This window comes from Elephantulus edwardii, unplaced genomic scaffold (genome assembly GCF_000299155.1).
Source record: "Elephantulus edwardii isolate Elephantulus edwardi_28Jun2011 unplaced genomic scaffold, EleEdw1.0 scaffold00189, whole genome shotgun sequence".
Lineage (NCBI taxonomy): Eukaryota > Metazoa > Chordata > Mammalia > Macroscelidea > Macroscelididae > Elephantulus > Elephantulus edwardii.
Window position 1 is genome coordinate 2,150,761 of NW_006399939.1, and position 22,330 is coordinate 2,173,090.

Below are 22,330 nucleotides of genomic sequence, written 5' to 3' on the forward strand. Positions count from 1 at the left end.
CCTGTCTCCCTCTCAGTGTCCTTCACATCCCATTCTAGTTTCCAGAGGGAAAGCCTAAGGTCTTTGGAATCCTGCACCTGCATTTACCATGGTGTAAGCACCATTACTGATCAGTAAGCCTTTCTGAGCCTCAGTTTTCTCATCTGTAGAATGGGGTCATGCCACATAGTTCAGAGGGCTGGTATGAGGGTGGCTCTGATGAGATGGTAAGTTTAAGGTAGCTGGCAGAGGAGAGGCAGGGCAGGGCCTGTCTCCAGCCACAGGCACCACTGCACGTGGCTCGTGCCATCTCCTAGGGTTTATCTCTGCTGATGGTGGGGGTGGGAACCCGAGAAGGGGAAGGAGTGCCCAGTGGTCACCACATGAGGAACAGAGCCTGACAGTGCCACCTGAGTGTCTGCTTGTGCTGAGGAATGCCCACGGCCTCCATACTAGCCCTCAGCTGCTGACTCTTCCAGAGGGACTGCCACAGGACACCCTGGGGATTCTGCCAAGTGCCCACCCAAGCTGGATAAGGCTGGGAATGGTGTACATAGCCTCTTCTGACTGCTCAGAACAAGAGCCTGGAGCTGCTTCCCCAGGGGGCTGCTGGCCAGAAGCCACCTCTGGTTTCTCTGCTCCCACAGCCTTGGGTCCTGTGGGAGGAAGGAGGCTGGGACAGCTGGACAAGAGGCCTGTTCTGCCCAGGCCAGCCTGGGGGCTGGTGAGGCAGGGTCCCCATTCCCCCAAGACCTTCACTCACAAATAAAAACCCCCACCGGAGCAGAACAGACGGAAATAAGCAGTGGGCCTGCTAGGCCATGGCTGCAGGACAAGTGTGGGGGGCGGTAAAGGTGGTGGCCAGGACACTTAATGTTTGCTCCTGGTTCTCCCTGCCCCTTCCCTTTTCCATCAGCTTCAGAAGCCTGGCACTGTGAGACCCTAACTGAAGGACTGTGGTTCCTGGGCCCAGCTTGACCAAGCCCTCCTCAGGCCCACCCCAGCAGACACACAGAGGGAAAGGGAGGTGGGGGAGCCCCTTTTGACCTGGTCTGGAAGGCTGGGTGCAGCAGGAGTGGGCAAGCAGGTGGGGCCGAGGTCCCCTGGGCAGTCGGCCTGGCTGTCCTGCTCTCGGGCTGCTGGCCTCTGAGCAAGTCCTAGTTTGGAGAGTAGCTCGCAGAGCGTCTGTGCCTCTGCCCACTCCCCCGCCTCCCTCAGCCTGAGACAGCCGTTATGAAAATAACCTGATTGGTAACGACTGCACTTCCTCTCCCAGCGGTGGCTTCAGGCCCTGCAGCAGGCAGGCAGCAAGCAGGCGGGCGGGACATCATCTCCAGTTCCTCAAGTTCCCTGAGCTGGACTGTGGGGGATCCCTCCCACTGCCCTACCCCAGGCCAGCCCAGTCCGCGCCCAAGATGATGGGGAGGGACATGAGAGGCTGCGCATGAGCCCACATGGCCACCTGCTGCCCGCTCACGCCCTCTGGATGGGTTTCCTGGGGTCTGAGACAGCTAAGCACACGGGCTGCAGACAAGACAACCACAAAAATAGTGGTGGGCACCTCACAAATGCCACAGCACCATGAGCAGAGAAGAGCTGTCACTGTCACTGTTGCATGAGGGCTTCACCTCTGCATTGAACAGAGGAGACACCTGACCACAGGGGGGCCTGGTGCTGCCTGGGCACAGAGGCGGTCCAGGGGGATCCCTGGGTCCGCCTTTCCGAGCTGCCCTGGCTCGTGCCAAGCTGACGAATGGCCAGCAGAGGCCAGATGGTGCCACACAAGCCCCCTGCCTGGAACAATAACCTCTGGCTCACACGCCTGCCGTGGCTCCTCAGGGTCTACAACTTCCAGATCTCCAAACTCCTTTTAAAAAACCCCAAAGTCCAGCCAGTTACCATCTAGTCAATTCTGACTCATGACGACCCTTTACCAACCCGACCCACTGGCACTGCGGAGGTTCCGACTCACAGTCTCCTTCCCCGGAAGCTGAAAGTCGTTAGGAAAGCAGCCTGCCTCATCTATCTCCTGTGGAGCAGCTGGCCGGTCTGTATGCAGATCTTTTGGCCACTGGCTCAATAATTAACTCCCTGCACCACCAGGACTCCTTCATAATGCCCCCTCACATTCTCAAATACTGAAGACCCCAAGCAATTTACATCCACTAACATTAGAGTCGCAAAGGACTCGATGGCACACAACAACAAAACATTTATTGTATGAAAAATGAAACTGACATGCACACCATGTTTATCGCGGCTTTGTTCACAACAGCAAGGAGTTGGAAACAACCCATGTGCCCATCAACAAACGAATGGGTAGAGAAGCTGTGGTATATTCACACAATGGAATACTATGTGGCATTGAAAAACAAGGAACTCATGCAATATTTATTCAAAATGGGTGACCCTGGAAGACATTATGCTGAGTGAAATATCTCAGTCACAAAAAAACAAATGCTGCAAAAAAAAAGGAAAAAAAGGACAAATACTGCATGGTGCCACTGCTGTAGAATGGGACTGACATCAGGGTTGGGGTAAGACTGGGAAAACTGGATAAATTATGTATACTGCACTGAAACAGATGACAGAGAGAACGGTTTAAAAGTGATATATGATAGAGTATTATGGTTATCACAAGAGTCCAGAATTAAGGTTGCATAGTGGAGTGTACTCGGGGTGGTGGGGGGAGGGTGCGGAGGTATTGTATACCAATGAAAGAATTTCTCTTTTACTTTTCAAAGAGAGGAGCGAACTGGGGTGGAGGGATGGGCAGGGAGAAAAGTAGAAGAATGAATGAATGGGAATCCAAAATATCTGTAAATGTTCATTAAAATTAATAAAATAAAAAAAAAAGAAATGAAACTGACAACTCTTTGGATACTTAACTCACTTGAAAACAATAACAAACCCATTACAGGCTGGCAGAAATAACATGCTGTTAGCACTGTTTTAAATTTCTATGAATCTCTTGAATATCTGGCTTCAGAGTAGGAAGCTGGATTCTCAGAGTTGCTTCTGTGTTCAATCTATTGAGATACATGTAGGATTTTGGTTGGATGTGAAGAAAAAGGTCCACCCTAGACCCCCAACAAGATGGACTGACTTGGTGACTTCAGCAATGGACTCCAGCATGTCAAAGAGATGAGGATGATAGAGCACAGGACAGGGTTCAGATTAGGATTCACAGTCACGATGAGTTGTATTCGACTCAGCACTTAACAATAACAGCAATGATATGGAGAGATGCTCTGGTGGCCTAGTGGTAAGCAGGTGAGCTGCCAATCCCAAGGCAAGTGACACAAATCCGCTTGACAGGAGAAAGATGGGCAATCTCCTATGCCAGTTAGAGCCTCTGAAAACTTACTATCAGGTCAGTTAGGAGTTGGTTCTGACTCAACAGGATGTAATTAATAACAATGCTACATGGAGTTAGAACAGTGAAGAACGGGCTAGCAGCTTTTGACAGAATCTGAATGATGATGTTCTTGCTACCACACCAAAACAAGACACGTGGCAGGGTTTTAAAGGTTAGCTACAACAGGGACTCGGAAACTCAACCAATGAACTTCTCATGATCTAGCTTGAATTCTGCAATAGCACTGGTCAGCGGAAAATGTCCATTTAGCGAGGCGTGCAGATCTGCCAAATGTCAGCGTGTTTTGTTCTAGAACCCCAAAGAAGTACACAGGATGAGCACCACCGTGTAGCCTGTCGGAGCAGCCTTTGCCCTGGGAAACTGTCAGGCTCAGGAAGTTGAATACGACATTTCCAAAGTTCAGATTGTCCCTTGGAGTCTTACATTTTCTCTCTGGGAACAAATGTTGACATTGTTTTGAAGTGACAAGCTCTCTTCAGTAATTTTTGAGAAAATGTCTGCCAAATATCTAAGTCTGAAGTGTTTTCTACCAGGTGTCCTTTTGAGTGAGAATAGTGTTCCTTTAAACAAGCAGCCTGTACAAGAGTGCAAATGTGCACAAGAGTGCACAGTGTGGACACCTGCACACCTGTTTTCCTCAGACAGTCCGGGTGGGCAGCAGGGGGCTTTTATGTGTTCTCTCCCAAAAGAACATTACAAGCACATGCATTCTGGGGTCATGACGTTATAAAATTAGCAACTCTCCCTGCTCTCCTTGTTTTCACGGAGAAGGTGTGAGAGAACACGATGACTGCTGAGCAGACATGCTGGGGCCACTGTCTTGCTGTGTGTCATGGTTCCAGCCTCTTTACCACTATTGTTTCTGCATATCAAATAAATGTTAACAGAGCAAAAAAAAAGGCAAAACCATTTTTTTACTGCCTGGAGGTTCTACCTCACCAATCACCCGGACAGATTCAGAGGACAGTTTTCAGAGAGAATTCCAAGCCCTTCAGCCCTGCAAGGTGACTTTTGTAACCCTGGTGCTGACTTGGCCCCCTGGGCCTTGAGAGGACGCCTGGATTCTGACCCAACCAATCCATCCTCTGCTCTCCAGAATGGCTATACACGGCTCACAGTTCCTGTGCTTGGCACTTTCTGCCTAAAAATCTGGTCTCCCTCCTCATGTCCTGTCAAAACTCCGCTTGCTCACAGCTGCCAGGGCCAGGGAAGGCGTCACCTTCACTGATAACACCCTCACCACACCACCACCCATTTGGGTCCTTTCAAGTCCACACACCTCGTGGAAGGTGAGGGCTGGCCAGGCCCAATGAATCTGGCACGCCCAGCACAGTGCCTGGCAGTGCATCCCGTGTTTACAGATGTCCAGCACAGGGGGGAGGGACAGAGAATTCTAGGGGGAGAGGCCTGTGGAAAGGGAAGAGAGAGATTTCCTCCACCTGGAGCAGTGCACCCCCTGGCTGACCACAGGGCCCAGGCTGATGCAGCCACTTCTCTTTGCTAGGCACAAGGGATGGCAATAGGAGTCTTTCTCTCCAGGGGCCCCCAGAGTGAAAGCTGGGTGCCACTGCCCACTCTGTATGAAACCTCAACAGGATCTGGTGATATGATGTCAGGCTGGGGTGTGGGTGGGCCGCCTCAGAGGCTCCAGAGCTGGGCTAGGGAATCTAACCCTGAGCATGTTGATAGAATACCCCCAGTGTCTTCTTTCTTATCCTGTGACCTCTTAAAGGAATGAATGATTCCTTTAGAACCTCCACACAAAATCCCAACTCCTGCTGTCCCCAGAATTCACGCTGAAGTCCCACCTCCTCCCCAGCTCTCCACTGTCCTTCAGGAAGTGATTTGAGGGGCCTGGTTAGCTCTTCTACAGCCTCTCACATGCCTCTCTATACTTCATATTTTACTTGCCAAATGCATACCTAACTACTCTATGCAGGCACTGTTCTGAATGTTTTTACAAATACTAAATCACTAAATTCTTGTAAAAATGAGTAGTCAGTACCATTATTCCTAGGAACTCCCAGTGGCCTAGTGGGTAACGAGTTGTCCAGCCAAATCAAAAGCAGGTGGTTCGAATCCACCATCTGCTCTGCAGGTTCAAGATGAGCAGTTAGTGTCTGAAAACCCCCTGGGGGTTAGCTATGATTTGGCTCCAAATCAATGGCAATGAGTGAGTTATGCCCACTGGTGAAATTATGTCCATTTCACAGATGAGAAATTAGGGACAAGGGCGTGAAGTACATTTCCTCATGCAGGTCATGCAGCTAAAAGGTGGCAGAGCTAGAACTTGGAGGCCACCTCTGGATGCTTCTGTGAAGCAAAGTTCCCGTGGGTATCTTAGCAAGCCCCCTGCAATACTTCCTGCTCCCCTCTTCTGCTTAATGAACTCTCCCTCCTCCTCTATGACTTGGCTCAGCCAGTGTTTCTGCCTGGAAGTTCTTCCCTGACCCTCTCCGGGGAGGCTGGCTCTCCCACGCCCAGCCCTCTTGGTTATTTTGGGAGTCAGCACTGGTTCACAAAGTGGTATCCCCCAGCAGACTGTGAGCCCTTGGGACTGCACTGCTAGTAATTGCACCTCCAGGGGCTAGAAGTGCCCGAGGTGGTTTGAAAGAGTGAATGGAGTGGGGGGGGGGAGGGAAAAATGAATGGTTCCAGGTTAGCCTCATGGAGACCAGAACTGCCAGGCTGCAGAGTCTCAGAGGCACACACTGTAACTGATCCTCAATGGGAACACCGATACCCCTGCCCATGGGCCCCCTTTGATACAGACCCCCACTGGTCCCCATGTCCCTCTTCTCTTGTGACAGTCCTTCTCTTATGTCTGCAGTGGGCTCCATTCCCCATCTGCCAAGAGCAGCTTTGCTCCCTCATTCAAAATTCAACTCCCCCCTCTTCTACTTTCTGACCATGTCATTCCCTTCTGTCCCCTAAGGGACTATTTTCCACAGGACTCTCCCTGTCTTTGCAGCAGGAAATACATGCCTCAGTGGCTCTGAGAGGTCACAGGGGTTGAAGGTAAGAACTGGATTTGGATGAAAGGTTCAGGGGTCTGATCAGCTACACAACCTCAAGCGGAGTCTCCTGACCTGTCTGAGCCTCAATTTCCTTAACTGACTGACAAATAGCACTCACACCCTGTCTGTGTCATCAGGCTGTTGCCAGTTAGGTGAAAGTCTTTGTATGTAGTAACCAAGTAAGAAACTTACCAGGCCAATAAATGACAAGTGGTACAATTTGACAATAACCCCCTATGCTGAAGATACACATTCTCTACAACCTGCAACAATGGTCCTGAACATGGCTGAGATTGTGAGGATGGCTTGGGATCAGTGGGCAAGGTCTCCTTTTTGTTTTAAGTACATAAGGAAGGAAGACAGGGATAGTACTGTTTGGGGTGTTTGGGGGCCTCCTGGGGAGCAGACATTGGGAGCTGACAGTTGCTTTGAAGGAAGACTTTTAGGGGACAGAAGGGAGTGATGTGGTCAGAAGGTTGGGAGTTGAATTATGAATGAAGGATTATCACTGATCCTGGTAGGTGGGGGATGGAGCCCAATGCAGACTTTCAGAGACTGTGAGGATGGCATGTGATCAGGGAAGCTTTTCTTGTTGCACTTACATTTAGGGTCATTATGAGCCAGAGCCCACTCCAAGACCCCTAACCACCATCACCAAATATTGGTGGACAGCAGGGTTAAAGAATTCAGAACAATCTCTGAAGGGTTGCTTGCGATGGTAAAAAAACTACAGACAACCTAAATGTCCTGTTTGAGAAAAAAGAGAAGGAAATCTCTGCGGCTGTTAAAATAGATAGATAATGAGATTTCTTAAACACAAAGTTCCAGGAAAAATTAAAGCTCAGAATGTGTTTGGTATACCATTTAAATTCGAATGAAAACTACCCGCAACACTGCTTTGTACCGTTCTGGACATACACCCACACAGTTGCTCACAAACAGGCCTGAGAACAGCAAACACCAGAATCAGACTGTGGTTTCCTCTTCCCAGCAGGAAGACAGTGGGACCCCCGTTTTATCTAAGCAAACAGGTCAGAATGTGAAGGTCTAACCAAGCTAAGTGAAAGGAATCCAGCATTGGGCTTCCAACTGAAACGTCAGCAGTTCAAACTTTCGAAGCCCCTTTGGGAAAATGAAGTGGCAGTCTGCTGCTGTCACTATTACAGCTACCCTAACCCTGAGGTGAAGGTCTACCCTGAGCCGTGGGCTCTTGTGACGTGGCATGGACTTAATGGCAATGGTAAGTGGTGGTGTTATATTATTTGTTTAGTCTAAATGAAAAAGATCTCAGACTTATACATATATAACATATATACATATATACATATATACATATATACATATATACATGTATATATTTAAAACTAAAAAATCAAAGCGGGTCCCAGAGGGTGACGAGCTCACTGGGCATCCCTGTGAGACTGGGTGGGTTTCCGCCGTGGCACCCAGCCAGGAGCGGGTCCCTTCCACTGTCTTGAGGCAGGAGCACCATGTGTAGTGCGGAAGGAAGGTCTCCCCGGGGGAAGCCTCCCATAGGTGGGCAGCAGGTTTTGTGGGTGGGCTGCCCATGTGGGCTGGGAGCAGGAATCAGCTTGCCCCCGTTCACAACCGCCCCCGCCTCTGTAAAATGTCAGCAAGCTGGGGAAGGGGGCGGAGAGACAGGCAAGCTGTTAACCCGCGAGATGCTGGGGCGTGGGCGGCGGCCAGCTCCAGACAGCTATTCTGGCATGTGCTGGGCGCACTGGCGCAGGCAGGGGGGAAGCCTCTATGTCGGAGCCAAGAAAGGGCTCTCTGCAGGAGCAGGGGAGGAGCCTCCTGGCCGCTAGGGCGCAGGCACTGGGGCCCCACACCTCCCCTTTTACCTCTGGTGACCAGAGAGGCCCTGCATGCTGTGCTCTCCAGGGGAGCACCTTCCCCTAGGGCTCCTTTGAACCTGTCTCTTGGACCTTCTGTTCTCTGCATTTTAAAAAGCAAGACATATGGTCACAGACCTGTCCTCAACTCCACATCCAGTCAGGGTGCTGCTGCCTGACAACCTGTGAGCAAACCCTGTCTCCTACCTAAGCCTCTCTCCTGGACCAGTGTGGCTCTTCCCAGAGCCAGGGTTTCTGTGAACAGATCACCTCCTTGGTCTCACTTCACTCAGAGGTGAGACAAAGACCTTTAACTACCCCCATGGTATACTCAGCCCTTTTCTTCTGCTCCTCCACCTTGGGGATGGGAGAGAGCAGAGTGTTAATAATAAGGGTGGCTTGATTCAGTGATCACATCTTAGATTATGGTGCTGGTGTGAGCTATGTGACCCTGGGCAAGGCCCTCTCTGAGCCTCGGTTTCTTTGTGTGTAAAACAGGAATAAGACTGCTGTGTGGATTATATAAAACTGATGAATATTTATTTATTCATTCATTCATTTATTTATTTATTTTTTATTTTGTGTATGTGTGTCTGTGTACCGTCAGATCAGATCTGACTGGTACAGGAGGAGATTGTCCCTCCTTTCCCGGCAGAGTATCTGGTGGCTTTGAACCAATAAAACTGATGAATTTAGGTTGAATTCACATACTATTTCCTCCAGGAAAATGTCTCAGATTACCTCTGGACCAATACAGCACTTACAGACCATTAGTAATCGGTTAATAACACACCCCGAACTCTAATTAAGGAGTCCTGGTGGTGTAGTAAGGGAGCTCTGGTGGCCTGGACTGTTAATGGGAAGGTCAGTGATTTTAATCCACCAATCACTCCGTGGAAGAAAGACAGTCTCTTCTCATTAAGATTTACAGCTGTGAGTCAAAATAGTCTTTGGGACAGTGGGTTTGGGGGTACAATATTTAAAGCATTAGCGGTTAACAAAAAGGTCAATGGCTCAAACTCCAGCTGCTCCTTGAGAGAATAATGTGACAGTATGCTTCTGTAAAGATTTACAGCCTTAGAAACCTATGAGCAGTTCTGGCCCATTGGTGTGGCAACTGTCAGGAAAGAATGAGTTAGAATCTCATCACCTAGGAGCAGATGTTGAGAGGGAGAGGGGAGCACACATCTATGCAGCCCCTCCCTGGGCCACAGAGCTCTTGTTCTCACAGTCCAACCAGGCCTCCCTAGTGTCTCAGCCGAGGAAGTAGCAGAGGGGACAGATGGCAGAATAAGAGCTCCCCAAGAATATATGGGGCCTGCCATACCCCTCCAATTACCTAAGTAATAGTGAGGCCTTGTGCTGAAAACCATGGCATGGGACTGGGTACCGAGAACCCCACAGAGAGCACAGAAGAAGCAGTCCAAATGAGAAATGAAGGCTCAGCACCATCCTGAGGGACACCCCTGTAAGTCCTGACCGGGGAAGGAGAGCAGGGGGTGGGTCTAGACACAGGTGGCAGTTGCTCCTTCTCCTTGCCCCCTACACTAACTCAGAATGTCACTCCAGGGGCAGGTGGCAGCTGCAACAAGACTGTGGAGGAGCAAGGGAGACAGAGGGGACTGGAAGGTGACAGACAAGGGTCTCTTAGGAAGCAGAGAGGGTCCTGGAGGGATGGGGCACCAGGGTTCCAGAAAGCTGTTCTAGGAAGCCTAGAGACCTTGGTTGAATCAAGGCCATCACACAGGGCCTTAATATAAGGGAAGGATGCTGGGCCAGGTGCTGTGTAAGCTCTGGTCCTACCTGCCTTCTCTGTGTGCTGACTGGCTCCAAGCGGTGTGAGATAAGGTCACCCCGAGGAGGTGTCTGTGAGTCCACCCACAGCAGGTCATTGGAGTAAAAGGACCGGCAGGGAGAGGCTTCCTCTCCCACTGCCCTCCCCATAAGGGGCGTTGTCGCCCCCTGGTGCCGTGCTAGCAATACTGCAGGTTCTCCAGAGAGTTTGGATCCAGAAACTCTCTTGCCCTTCACAGAATGCAAAGGGCACAGACCCCTGCTTTTTTGAGGGGAGTGTCGCCCAGGCCTCAGGGTTTATGTGCTCACCTCCTCTGTCTGGTGCATTCTGTTGAGGTCTACAGGAAGTCTACAGTGAAAGCTTGCACCTGTGCCTAGCCTGGGGTGCCCTGCGGGTCTGCCAACGCTGTTTATGATGGGGGTGAGGGCTGGGTGGCACCCTATCCTTTCTCTGTGCCCGAGAAGACCCAATTCTCATGCTCTCTTGTGCCAGTTCAGAGTCCTGGCTAGTTCCATATCCTCAGATCTAAACTTTACAGAGAGGCAAATAACAAGCATTGCCCAACTTCAACCCTGACCGGTGATGCAGGGGCTGGTGTGAGGTTGTGTACATGTGTGGTGGAGAAAGGAAGGCTGTCAGAATGCTCCCCTCCCTCCCTGCTCCACACTCCCACATGTGACCTATGAGGCAGCCCACGGCGAGGTGGACAGATGCATGGCTCAGGCACTGAGGCCCCTTTCTCTTCACGCACTGGCTGGAACACGGGGACTCTGGCATGTTCCCGCCTCCCCCTGGCCACCTGGACTCTCTGAGAAAAACAAACCACTCAAAGAGGTTCCTTTTCTTCCTAGACGCCCTGGCGCCACACAGAGGGGCTCCCACCTCTGAGCTCCAGGCATCCCTCTACATGCCCCTCCCTTTCATTGCCAAACCACCCCAAATCCAGGTTTCTTCTGCTCGGCAGCCACCCACTGCCAGCTGACTTTGGGACCAGGCTCTCTGAGGCCATGTGGCATCATCTCTAAATGGGACCTATTGTCTCAAACCCGTTCTACAGGTGCGCTTCCTGCCCTCTGGGACAGCCGGGCTCCCGGGAGCTCTGGAGGCCAAGGGTGCTAGTGTCTTGATGAGCAAGGTGCCAAGTAATTTCTGCTGCCCCTGGGGGGTAAAACCAGCTAATCCACAAGCTGTGTGACCTGTCCACAATCAGGCCAGGCCTGGAGGAGGAGGAGAACTCCCTCCCACTTCTGACTGAACATCCCATAGGCCTACAGGTCCCGCCCTCCTGGCTTCTGACGGAGGAAAACAGGATGCTCTGGGATTTGGCGGACTCTATGTCTCTTCCTCCTCCTCCTCCTCCTCAGTGAGGAGGCCCAAGGTTTCCAGCAGGGAAATGTGGGGTGGGCTGGAGTTGGGGTGAGAAAACTCCAAGGTCTCATTGGGATATGAAAATGAAGGGGGCCTACTGCTCCCCAGAGCCAAAGGCAGTTGTTGGGGGCTTAGCAGTACTTAAAAACAACAACAACAACAACAAACCAAAAAAACTTCCTCCTGAAGAAAGATGCCAAAGGAGATTGCCATTTGGAGGGATGGCAAACATGTGGCCCGAGTGCCATGTCCAGCCCGTCAAGTCCAGAGCAGGCACTGCTAACGGAGCCAAGTTCCAAATGCAGAATTCTCAACACACCACGAAGTCACTTGTTAGCCCTGATACTCCCTCTTGGCCACGACTCCATCACTTCTCAGGCCTCTTAGTGCCCAGGTTAGAGGTCTAGAAGGGTTGGAGGAGAGATGTGATCACCCAGCAGAAAGAAAGGTTGGTGTTTCTCCTGCTAATTCAGAGCAAGGTAGAGGAGGTGGTCAGCCCCATCCATACCCCCACCCTCAAGCAGGAGCTAGGGAGAGTGGGTATGTGGGTCGAGGAGAACATGGAGGCTGGTCTGCAAGCAAAGGTGGCTGGACAAACTAGCAGCAGGACAGGGGCAGGTGCACTGACTCAAATATCTACCCACCTCCTCATTCCAACTGAGGAAGGGCCTGGAGATCTGTGCCAGTGGTTATCAGACCCTCGGAGCTTGGCCTGTCGGGGGGAGTCCTTTCACTCTACTCTCATGAGTTCTCTACATTTGCTGGGACCCTCCTTATATACTTCCTGAGATACTGTTTGATTGTTTCATCATGGGACACTCACCACCTCCAGGGTGACATAATACAGAGGTGCTCAAACTTGGGTAGCACATTAGAAGACCCTGGGGAGCTCTGAAGACTTCCCCAGCCCCAGTCCAGACCAAGTGAGTCAGGCTTGCCAAGAGAATAATCTAGGAATCTGTCTCAAGGCTTCCTAGGTCACTGTGACACGCTGTCTGGGAACCTGAGATAGAGAGAGGGATAGGGAGAGGGTTTTGAAGCCTTGTTTCCGCTACTGCTTTGCTCTGGACAAATCTCTTCTCTCACAGTCTATGCCTTTCCATCTATAAACACAGAGAAAGAACACCTATCCTGCTTATTTTAGAGAATTATGTAAGGGTGCCTGTTGGCCTTGCTTGCTCTTCTCTCGAAATGTGTCACAGCCTTGTGGCCTACCTGCACAGCCCAGTAGCCTTCGGAAGGGGCACAGCCACAGGTCAGAGGCAGCCCTTGGTGCCCCGTGGGCAGAGACAGGAAGTCTCTGGTGGAGCCCCTCCACCCCCACCCCTCCCCAGTTTGTGAAGACGGAGGCTACATCCTGCAGAGCTGGGTGTAAAATGTTCCATCTTGCAGGGCTGTGGGTGACAAAACGCTTAGCTCCCAGTCGTTTTAGATGACAGTAAAGCTTGCGGAGCTCCATTTTGACAACGTAGGCCCTTGGCTATGCTGGGAGCACAGTGCAGGTGTGAGCAGCAGGGCCCTGGTTAGGTAAGGCAGGAAGGGGGCTGAGGTCAGTGCCACAGGTACACTGACCTGATGAACAGGAGCATGCCATCTGTGTTATTGGTAAAGTCTAGCCTGGGAAGGAAGGGACAGGACAAAGCTCAGAGGGACCAACTGCCGTAAGTTCTGGGAACTGAGAAAAGTGAGGCCTTGGGCAGACTCCAAAGGGTCAGAGTCCAGTCTAAGGTGGCTCTGGAGGTCTGAGCTGATTGGCTGCAAGCTCTTCAGTCTCCTTAGAGAAGACAGAGAGTCAGTCGGGGGTCCCGGCTTCTCTCATCTGGCACCAGAGCCAAGTTGGGCACACATGCCAGAGCTGCTTGCACTCGATCTTTCCACACCTTCCTCCCAAGTTTCTCACCAGAGCCCGGTCAAAGCTCTGTCCCTGGCACAAGATGGTGACATTTGGACTGCTGGAGGAGGGGGCCTGCCCGCCCCAACCTTTTCCCAGCAAGGACTGGAAGAAGAGATCCTGACTGCCTAGCAGAGGTAGAAGTTGGGATCCCCCCCTAATTCAGAGCAGAGAAGGTGGTCGGGCACTCGTACCCCTAACCTGTACCCTGAAGAGAGGCTTATAATGTTAAGCATTTAACTCAGTGACCAGAGTCCAGTGAGAGCCATGTGTTTTGACAGGACCAACGAGGCCATGTTCTGCGGATGGCACGCAGTGGTGGTAGGCAAGCAGGCACAGCAGATGCACGGGGGTGGCTGACCCCACCTCGCTGGTGCCAGGAGGTGCAGAGGCCCTGCTCCATCAGTGCCAAGGAGACCGGTGGGCGGCCGGTTACACGGCCCCTGCCTGTTGGTACCGCGGCGTCGGGATGATTTTCTCCCCGCTGGAGAGTTAGGAGCTGCTCGGACACCAGACATGAGTCGCGCTCAAGGACCAGCCCGAGAGGATGACTCCTATTCGGTGCAGTGCCAGTGCCGAGGTGGCCCGTCCAGCGGGGCGACCCGTCCAGCGGGGTGACCCCACTCGGTGCCAATACCGAGGTAGCCCGTCCCGCCGGAGCCCGCGGCGACTCCTGCTCGGTGCCAGCCCCAAGGACGCCCGAGTGCTGATACGCGCGGGCTCGGGAGTGATCCCACTCGAGGTGGCCCGCCCCGCCGGCGGCCGGGAGCCCGTCCCGCCGCCCCGCTCACCTGTGCCCGAAGAGCCGCAGCCCCGGGAACCGCCGCTTGTTGAGGCGCCGCGGCGTCTTGTCCGGCTCGGGGCCGGCGTCGCGCTCGGAGCCGCTGGACGAGGCGGAGGCCGACTCGGAGTCGCTGCTCCGGGCCTCGGGGCTGCCGTCCCGCGGCTCCATCCGGCCCTAGCCGCGGCCGGCGGCGGGACTGCGGGAGACGCCCATGCCGGGCCGGCGGCCGGGCTCAGCACGCCCGCGCCGCTCCTCCCGCCACGGCCATGGCGCGCGCTCGTTCCGCCCGCCCCGTGCCGCGCGCCCCCGCGCCCCACGCCCAGGTGCCCGGGAAGCGGCTGCCGCGGCTCCAGGAAGTGCCGCCAGCCTCGGCCGCAGGACCCCGCATAGCTGGCCGGGCCGCTGCCTGCCCGTCGCCGAGCACGCCCCCTCGGCTGCGCGGCAGCACCGGGCCCGAGGCGCCCTCTGCCGGACGTTGGTTTCGTCGCAAACCACGGAGGCCTCCCGGAGGGGCGGGACTTAGAAAGAGAGGCGGGGTCACATAGACCCCGCCTCCCCAGCTCAGCAACTGGTCTACCAGGTCAGGGAGACCTGCCTGGACCTACGACAAGGATGGATCTGCGCTGCGCGCAGTGACACACGCACCGCCCGCCGTATCCTCCGCTTAGCTTTCTCCCATCAAACCACCTACATCCTTGCAAAAGTACGTACACTCACGAAGGCGGCTGTCACCACCTTCCCTCCCACATCCACAGGGAATATGTACTTCTTTTACACACCCCATGCCTACTCATAAGCACACGAAATCCTCACTCATCCCCTTGCCTTTCACAAAGCACACCCATGGGGACAAAAGTAACACAGTGTCCCCCATATACACAGAACAAACATGCCTCTCACATAATTATGCTCACTTATTTTATCAAGCTAACACTTTCCTTCCCAATTTTTCATATACAGAAATACACACAAAGCTCAAAGTCACTTAACGACGAACCCTGCATAACGAACATACATGTTTCTCATTCAGACAAATCCATCCTTCATCATAACTGCTTCAAAGTACACTCCTAAGAACACTGCAATTTCCATAGTACAATAGCCAACTAACCTTACAGATGGCTGACACAGCCACAAATCGCACCAGGTATACACTCATAAATACACAGGACAGGAGTGACACCTCACCACACTCCCATTCACATATGTACTCATATAGAGCAGGGGGCTGTCATTAGTTGCTGTTACGTTTCCAGTTTGTGGCAACCTGGTGTGTGTGTGCGTGTGTGTGTGTGGGGGGGGGGGGGTAGAATTGCTCCACAGGATTTTGAAGGCTGTGGTCGTCTGAAAACCAAGCCTTTCTTCTGAGGCTTCCCTGGGCAGTTTTGAACTGCCAACCTTTTCACAAGTAGTTGCATGCTTAACTGCTCGTGCTACACAAACACACACATACACACATGCATTCACCAGCAGAGTAGATACACGTTGCCTCATCTCTTTTACACAGACAGAAACATATCTCCAGTACACATACCAACACACCCCCAAAGGCAGCAGAAGTGGTCTCTCTGCAAAGATGAGGAAGCCGTCGGAACTACAGCAGTCATACATCGTGGCAGAGACATTGCACATGCTTGGGAACCCGGAGCTGGCAGCCTCTGAGAACACTTTCAGGGCCCTTTCCCCTTCCCTGGCACCGCCACTCCCGAAACCCTGCCACTCAGATGCCCACAGCGGCTGCCTCTATGCAAAACCACATCCTGTGTCACCTTCACTTTTCTCCGCTCCTCCGCAGTCAGGCTGTTCCTTCTCCAGCCCCAATCAGCCACTGTAGCCATCCTCAGAGGCCGTGACCTTTGGGCAAGCCTGTGATTTTGAGAAACAGCCAGCACCCAGAGGCCCAGAACCTTCTCCCAACATCCCTGCAACTTCCTGCCAGTCTGGATAAGGTTTGGCCAGGGAGATAGGGAGCAGCCCTCCTGGCCAGCAGCTGGTGTCATGGTGGCCAAGGGATGGGGTAAAATCCCAAGTGGATCTGCTGCTGTCCTCCTGGGTTACATGGGTCCTTGTGGGAAGTTTCCCAAGCTGTGAGGGCGGGGATCAGAGGTGACAGAAGGAAGACCCCTTAAGCTTTGTCCATGGCCCTGCAGAAACCCCGGTTCAGAAACTTTACTATCCAGTTCCACGCGCTTAAGGAGAATCCTCACCCTTGATCTCCCTGCTGTTAGCTCCCTCCATTCTTAATCTCCTGAGAGCTCAGGCCTCACCAATGCAAACAGCAAAACACCCACTCTCCCCACCTTGGGCTGTGCCCATCTGTGCCTCCATGAAGCGGTTGGCAGCAAGTGGGTGACCCCATTTCTCCCATCACTACAGCCCAGAGGAAAGGCGTGGAGAAAGAAGGAGGTCCCTGTGCCCACCCCCGACCATCCGGAGTACCCACTGTGTCTGCGAGGCCTCGGCCGGGATCTGTGGCACGTCCCAGGAGCGGTAGCGCCACATCTGCCTCAGTGCCCTGGGCTGCTCCCCTTCTCCTGTCCCCAGCCTCTCCACGGGGCCCAGAGCTGCGGCCACATCGCAGCCTCCACAGGCACTGTGGCCGGCCCCCAGTGCGCTCATCCTGCCCAGCGACTCTCTTCCTCTTTCGGCACTTCCTGACCGGGGGGCCCTGCGAGAGGCCAGCCGGCCAACAGGCAGAGGACCACAGGCCTCGCAGGCGCCTTCCGCTGGCGGGGGCAGGAGGCAGCTGGGCAGAGGAGCTGCCCTGGAGGGCGAGGGGCAGGTGGGGACACGCCCAGCCCAGCCCAGCAGCAGGAGACAGACAGCTCTGAGAGTCAGAGCTGCCAGGCCTGCCTGGGCGAGAAGCTGCACGCTGGCCTGCTGGTCTTTTCCCCCTGTCTAACCTCTCCCATCTTCATCTCTTGGCCCGAGATCTTCCACTTCACTGGATGTGCCCAGACCACACACAGCTCGCCGAGTCAGATACACAGGACAATGGTAGAGTAGAGAGAGCAGCGTGGATGGAACTAGGGATGCGGACACATGTCCTGTTTCTGCCACTCACCAGCTGCATGACTTGGGTCACTTGATAAACCTCTCCGAGTCTCCTCTTCCTAACCCATTTTGGAGGCATTATTGTTGGTTATTATTGGATATTGGAAGCAGGAGTGACACCCACTTTCTAAACAACATGCCTCTGGAAACTCTATGAACTTTGATTAATGACCATAGTTATAGAAAGGCTTCAGGCCTTTTGTTCATAGGGTTGCTGTGAATCGTGCTTGACTCAATGGCAAGCAACAACAACTATTGGGTTGATTTTTCAACTCATGGTGCTACATGTGAGTAGGCAGGATTAAGGAGGCTAGAAAGAGAGAGACAAATGAATATCTGTTGTAGAGATCCTTTCTGAGTCTCAGGTTCCTCCTCTGTAAAATGGGAGAGCAATAATTGAGCTGACAGGAATTGTATGATGGTTAAATGAGTGGGGAAAGGGCCCACAAAGTTGTTCATTCATTGAATTGTCTTCTATGCACATGGAACACCTTGTAGAGGAGTAGCAACGTATCAGTAAGCAAGGGTGCAGGGCTCTATCCTCAAAGAGCTGGTGAGGAAGACATCCAGGACACAAATAATCAATGCATAACATGACACCAGGTAACTAGATGGGGTATCAGTAAAATGAAGCCAAAATGACGGAGGAAAAGAAAGATGACAGGGATCTGTTGAGTAAAGGGACTGAGGAGGGACACTCTGAGGTGACTGACAGAAGAGGCCTGAATGGAACAAGGAGGCAAACAAGGTGAGAGTCCGGGAACAGCATTCTAGGTGGAAGGAACAGCAAGCTCAGTGGCCCTGAGAGAGGCACGTGCCTATTGCGTCTAAAGAATAACAAAAAGGCCAGTGTGACCAGAGCAAGGGTGAGCTGGAAAGAACCCCAGAGGACAGACCGACGAACTCTGTGACCACTGTCACAGCTTGAGAACTTGGTAAATAAAAAGTCCACTGCTTGATCTTTCACATTAAAGTTTGTGCTGTATGAGGAATTGGAGCTACCTGGCTCTTTAATCACACTGTTCGGTTAGTTGTCCGTGGTCGGTCACTCCAGGATGTGAGTTTTTCAAGGAGAGAAACAATGCCAGTTCAGTAAACATTCATGGTATCGAGCTTGCAGGTACAGAGATACTCACGGCACCCTCCCAGCCCTCAGTGACCTTGACCTTGTAAACATCTCATGAATCCCTCATGACTGGAACACAGCATTTTAAAATAAATATTTGTTTCAGAAATACATGTTATGTCATGAGTAATTAACACTTGGTAATAGTAAAACAAAGTAAATTCTTTCTCAGACACGTCTGTGCCAGAAACCTATCGTGTGTGCACATGAGCTCACCCAATCTTTTCTTAACAATGTTGTGAGATTGAGCTGTTCTTCTCCCCCTTTTCTACAGGAGGATGAGCAACAGTTATCAGGGGTAGAGTTATGGCCTTCCTCACTGGAAACCTGGGTTCAGTTCCAAGCCAATGCACTTCACATGCAGCTACTGCCTATCTGTCAGTGACTCTGGAGTGTGGCTATGATGCCCAGCAGGTTTTGGTAGAGTTTCGGCACTAAAACTAACAAGAAAGACCTGGTGAGCTTCTTCCGAAAAACAGCCAGTAAGAACCCTATGATCACAACAGTCTGATCATCATAGGGATGGTGCAGGGCAGGGCAATGTTTCGTTCCACTGTGGCGGGGGCCCCCTGAGTTGGTGGCTGACTTGATGGGAACTAATAACTTAAATGGAACAACGGAGGTTAGAGCTGCCCAGCTGACTTGTCACTGGTAAGTGATGGACACAGTAATCCACCCTAAGTCTGAGCTCTTAACTCTGTGGTTTTAGGTTGGAGATGCAGCCAGGCAATGGCCTTGGTGCTCAGAAGCCCCCTCCCGGAGGCTCTCTCGCCAGCTCATCATTTCTGAGTCCCTCAAAGCTGGTCCTGTATGTCATGTCTTATCGGAGAGCTGCCAACGAGACCAAGGTCTATTCTGAGAGGTGGCTGTTTGGGTCTGCACCACATTTGGCAAATCTGTTGCAAAAGGCTTCTTTAAATTGTTCAAAAGAAAAGACGGAGGACTAAGGTGTGCCAGGTGGAGGCGAGGATATTGCCAGTGACCTCATATGCATGCAAAATCTAGACAATGAAAAAGCAATACCGAAGGAGAATTGATGTTTTTGGTCCTAGTGAAGAAGAGTAAATATACACCGTGGACTGTGAGGTGAATGAACAAATGCATCCTGAAAGAAGTACAGCTACAATTTCCTTAGAAAGAACCTTCATCCTGTGTGATGTGGATGTGTAGCAAGAGAAGGACGTCATGCTTGGTAGGGTTGGCGGGAGGGCTGGGGAAAAGGACCCTCAGTGAGACGGCTGGGTGAGGATGGCACAGGACCAGGCAGTCTTTTGTTCTGTCGTACACAGGGTCACTAGGAGCTGGAACCGACTAGATGGCACCTGACAACAACAACAACCCTTCTCTCCTAGGCAGTCTCCAAACAGCTTGAGCAGTTAAACAGAGGAAACGGGGTTGGGCTTGTTTTCCATCTGAGGCATCTGGCAGCCCTGGAGTAGTGGAGGCAGGAAATGTGGCTCCTGGAGGGGAAGTCAGCCAGGCTGGAGGCTCCTTGAGGCCGAGTGGCCCTGTGTGCAGGGCTGGGGCTGCCTCCAGTCTGCATTCCCGAAGGCTGTCAGTCCCTGTCCTGCTGTCCAGGGGCAGCAGCAAGGACAAGGCAGGAAGGGACAGGTGCACAGGGCTGAGGAGGATGCCCTTGGCAGTTCCTAGGACAACATGTGCCAGCATTGGGGAGCTGGGGACCCCTTGGAATCCACCCGGATACACACAGGAAGAGGAATCTGGGTAAGAAAATTATTCTGGGCTTTCATGAGGCCCCAGAGGGTGAGGTGTTCTACTTTCCACGGCCTCGATGAACAAGTAGGAGCTGGGGAAAAAGCAATGTACCAGGGCAGCAAATAGCCGAGGCCCTGGACAGCCTCTGTTCTCAAAACCCGCCACGCCAGCCTCCTTGGCCTGACCTTCAAGATTTCTTATGCTCTGGCTCCTCTTTCCTTTCGTGCGTCTTCTCCCAGGCTTGTCCTGTGGTGCCTTCTTTTCGGTTCTTGCCATGCCAGGGCCAGCCTCACAGTCGGTGCTCAGAAAACCTTTGTCCCTTTCCTCTTTTGTCACACTTCCTCCAGCATGTTATCCTCACCCCTGCTACCCCATCTGCTGATGCTGTTCCCCTTGCCCTTCCTGTCCTTCATATCTGGACAATCAGAATCTTCTCCATCTTTTGAGCCTCAGCCCAAAGAGGCAAAGATGAAAAGAGTCCCAGACACAGCGGCCATTGGATCAAACCCCAGCCCCTGCTGTGTGACACCAGGCAGGTCTCTTAACCTCTCTGAACTCCACAGCCTTCATTTCTAAAACGAGAGGGTTTGACCAGATGAGTTCTAAGATCTTTTCTAGTTCTGATAGTTCTATTGGAGTCTCCCTTTCTGACTTCTAGGTTTCCATTCATTTATTTCACAAACATTCAATAAACACCTTGCAAACAAGCAAAACAAAACCAACAAAAAAATCCCCTCAGACTCTCTGTTGCCCACTCCTGTTGACCCTCCACTGGTTTTCCAAGGCTGTAAATTCTAACAGAAGGAGACTGCCTAGCTTTCTTCATGGGGATTATGGGGGATTCCAACCAACAGAGATGCACAGCTTTTGAATTTAGCAGAGCAACTCACGACACTGTCACCACAGCTCCCTAGTAATTATCTTAAAGTCAAAGCCATTGCCTTGGAGTTGCAATTGACTCATAATTGATCCTTTAAGGGGTTTCTGAAGCTGTAAATCACATGGAGGGGAAAATGCCCATCTTTCTTTCTAGGAGCAGCTGGTGGAATAAATACCTAGTAAGTATTTATACCTATCATTGTTGTGTACTGTCAAGTTGGGATCAACTCACAGCTGATCATCCAGCGGGTTTTCAGAGGCAGTAAATTGTACAGGAATGGACTGACTGCCCCTCTTTCTCCTGTGGAGCAGCTGGCAGATTCAATCCAGATGCTTTTGGGTTGACAGTGCAATTCCTTACCAACTGGCCACCAGAGCTCCCTAAATATATAATGTCGTAACGATGTACGGTGAATATATACAAAAGATCAAATAATATAGGAACATGACTGGCAACAGAAATGAATGTTAGAGGTGGTTGAGAGGGAGCTGTGATGCTGGAACAGTGTTTTACACTAACTAGGTATTGATCCCTAAGTTTCAAATACTGTTCCAGGGTCACGGCTCCCTCTCAACCATCTCTAACATTCATTTCTGTACCAATCATGTTCCTATATTATGTGATCTTTTGTGCACATTCATCTTGCATCTTTACAAGATTCTTGAAAACTGTGTTGCTCCTACGGGTGCAGGACAGATACTCAGTAGTCTCCTGTGGAAGGTGGAAAAAATGAGCATTGTTTGCAGTTGTAGTTGCTCCGGCATTGATTCTGACTGGCAGTAACTTCATGTGTGCAGAGCAGAACCATGCCCTACAGGGTTTGCCAGGCTCTGAACTTTTGGAAGCAGATTATCTTCCGAGGTGCCTCTGGATAAGTTTGAGTCACCAGTCTTTTATCTGGTAAAATGAGTGCTTAACAACTGTGCTACTCAGGGACTCTAACTTGAATAGACTCAAAAACCAAACAAAAAATGCCCCAAACCCACTGCTGTTGAGTTGATTCTGACTCATAGTGACCCTTCATTGAGTTTCCAAGGCTGCAACACTTAATGGGAGGAGATAGCTCACTTTTTGCTCATGGAGAGATTTGTGGATTTGAACTGCTGGCCTTTAGGTTGGCAGCCCAACACATTAAGCACTACATCACCAAGGCTCCTTAAGTGGAACATAAGTATATATATTAAAAAAAAAATCGAGCAGAAAGGAGGCAAACTGGCCCCTTCAACATGAACAATTCTTATAAAACACACAGGGTTTTTTAAGCTTAAACCTCTCTCCTTCAGCAGCTAAGCCTATGACAGGAGTTCCTGCTCAAGTCCTTGTGAGCGACTCAGACTGGATAGTATCTGTAAATCACTGACACCATTCATGTGTCAGGCTTCTGTCCCACCTGAGGAGATGGATGTACCTGGGCTGCAGGTGCTGCTGGCTAGTGACTACAGATAGAAATTTGAGTAGGCTTCTTCTGAACTAAACCAATGAGAACTG

General features: G+C 51.7%; 1 protein-coding gene across 5 annotated transcripts in view; it reads right to left on the minus strand.

Moving 5' to 3' along the window:
- DGKZ (diacylglycerol kinase, zeta) overlaps window positions 1-16,685 on the minus strand; it is a 33,324-nt gene extending 16,639 nt beyond the window's left edge. For 3 of the 5 annotated variants that reach the window (XM_006896733.1, XM_006896736.1, XM_006896732.1), the window contains exon 1: window positions 14,074-14,484. In XM_006896733.1, the coding sequence (XP_006896795.1) occupies window positions 14,074-14,234 (161 nt within the window). In that variant the 5' untranslated portion in view covers window positions 14,235-14,484. Of the gene's footprint in view, window positions 1-14,073; window positions 14,485-16,509 lie in introns of those variants that run through there. The other 2 variants (XM_006896735.1, XM_006896734.1) reach the window with 2 other exon arrangements.
- Between the last annotated feature and the right edge of the window lie 5,645 nt (window positions 16,686-22,330).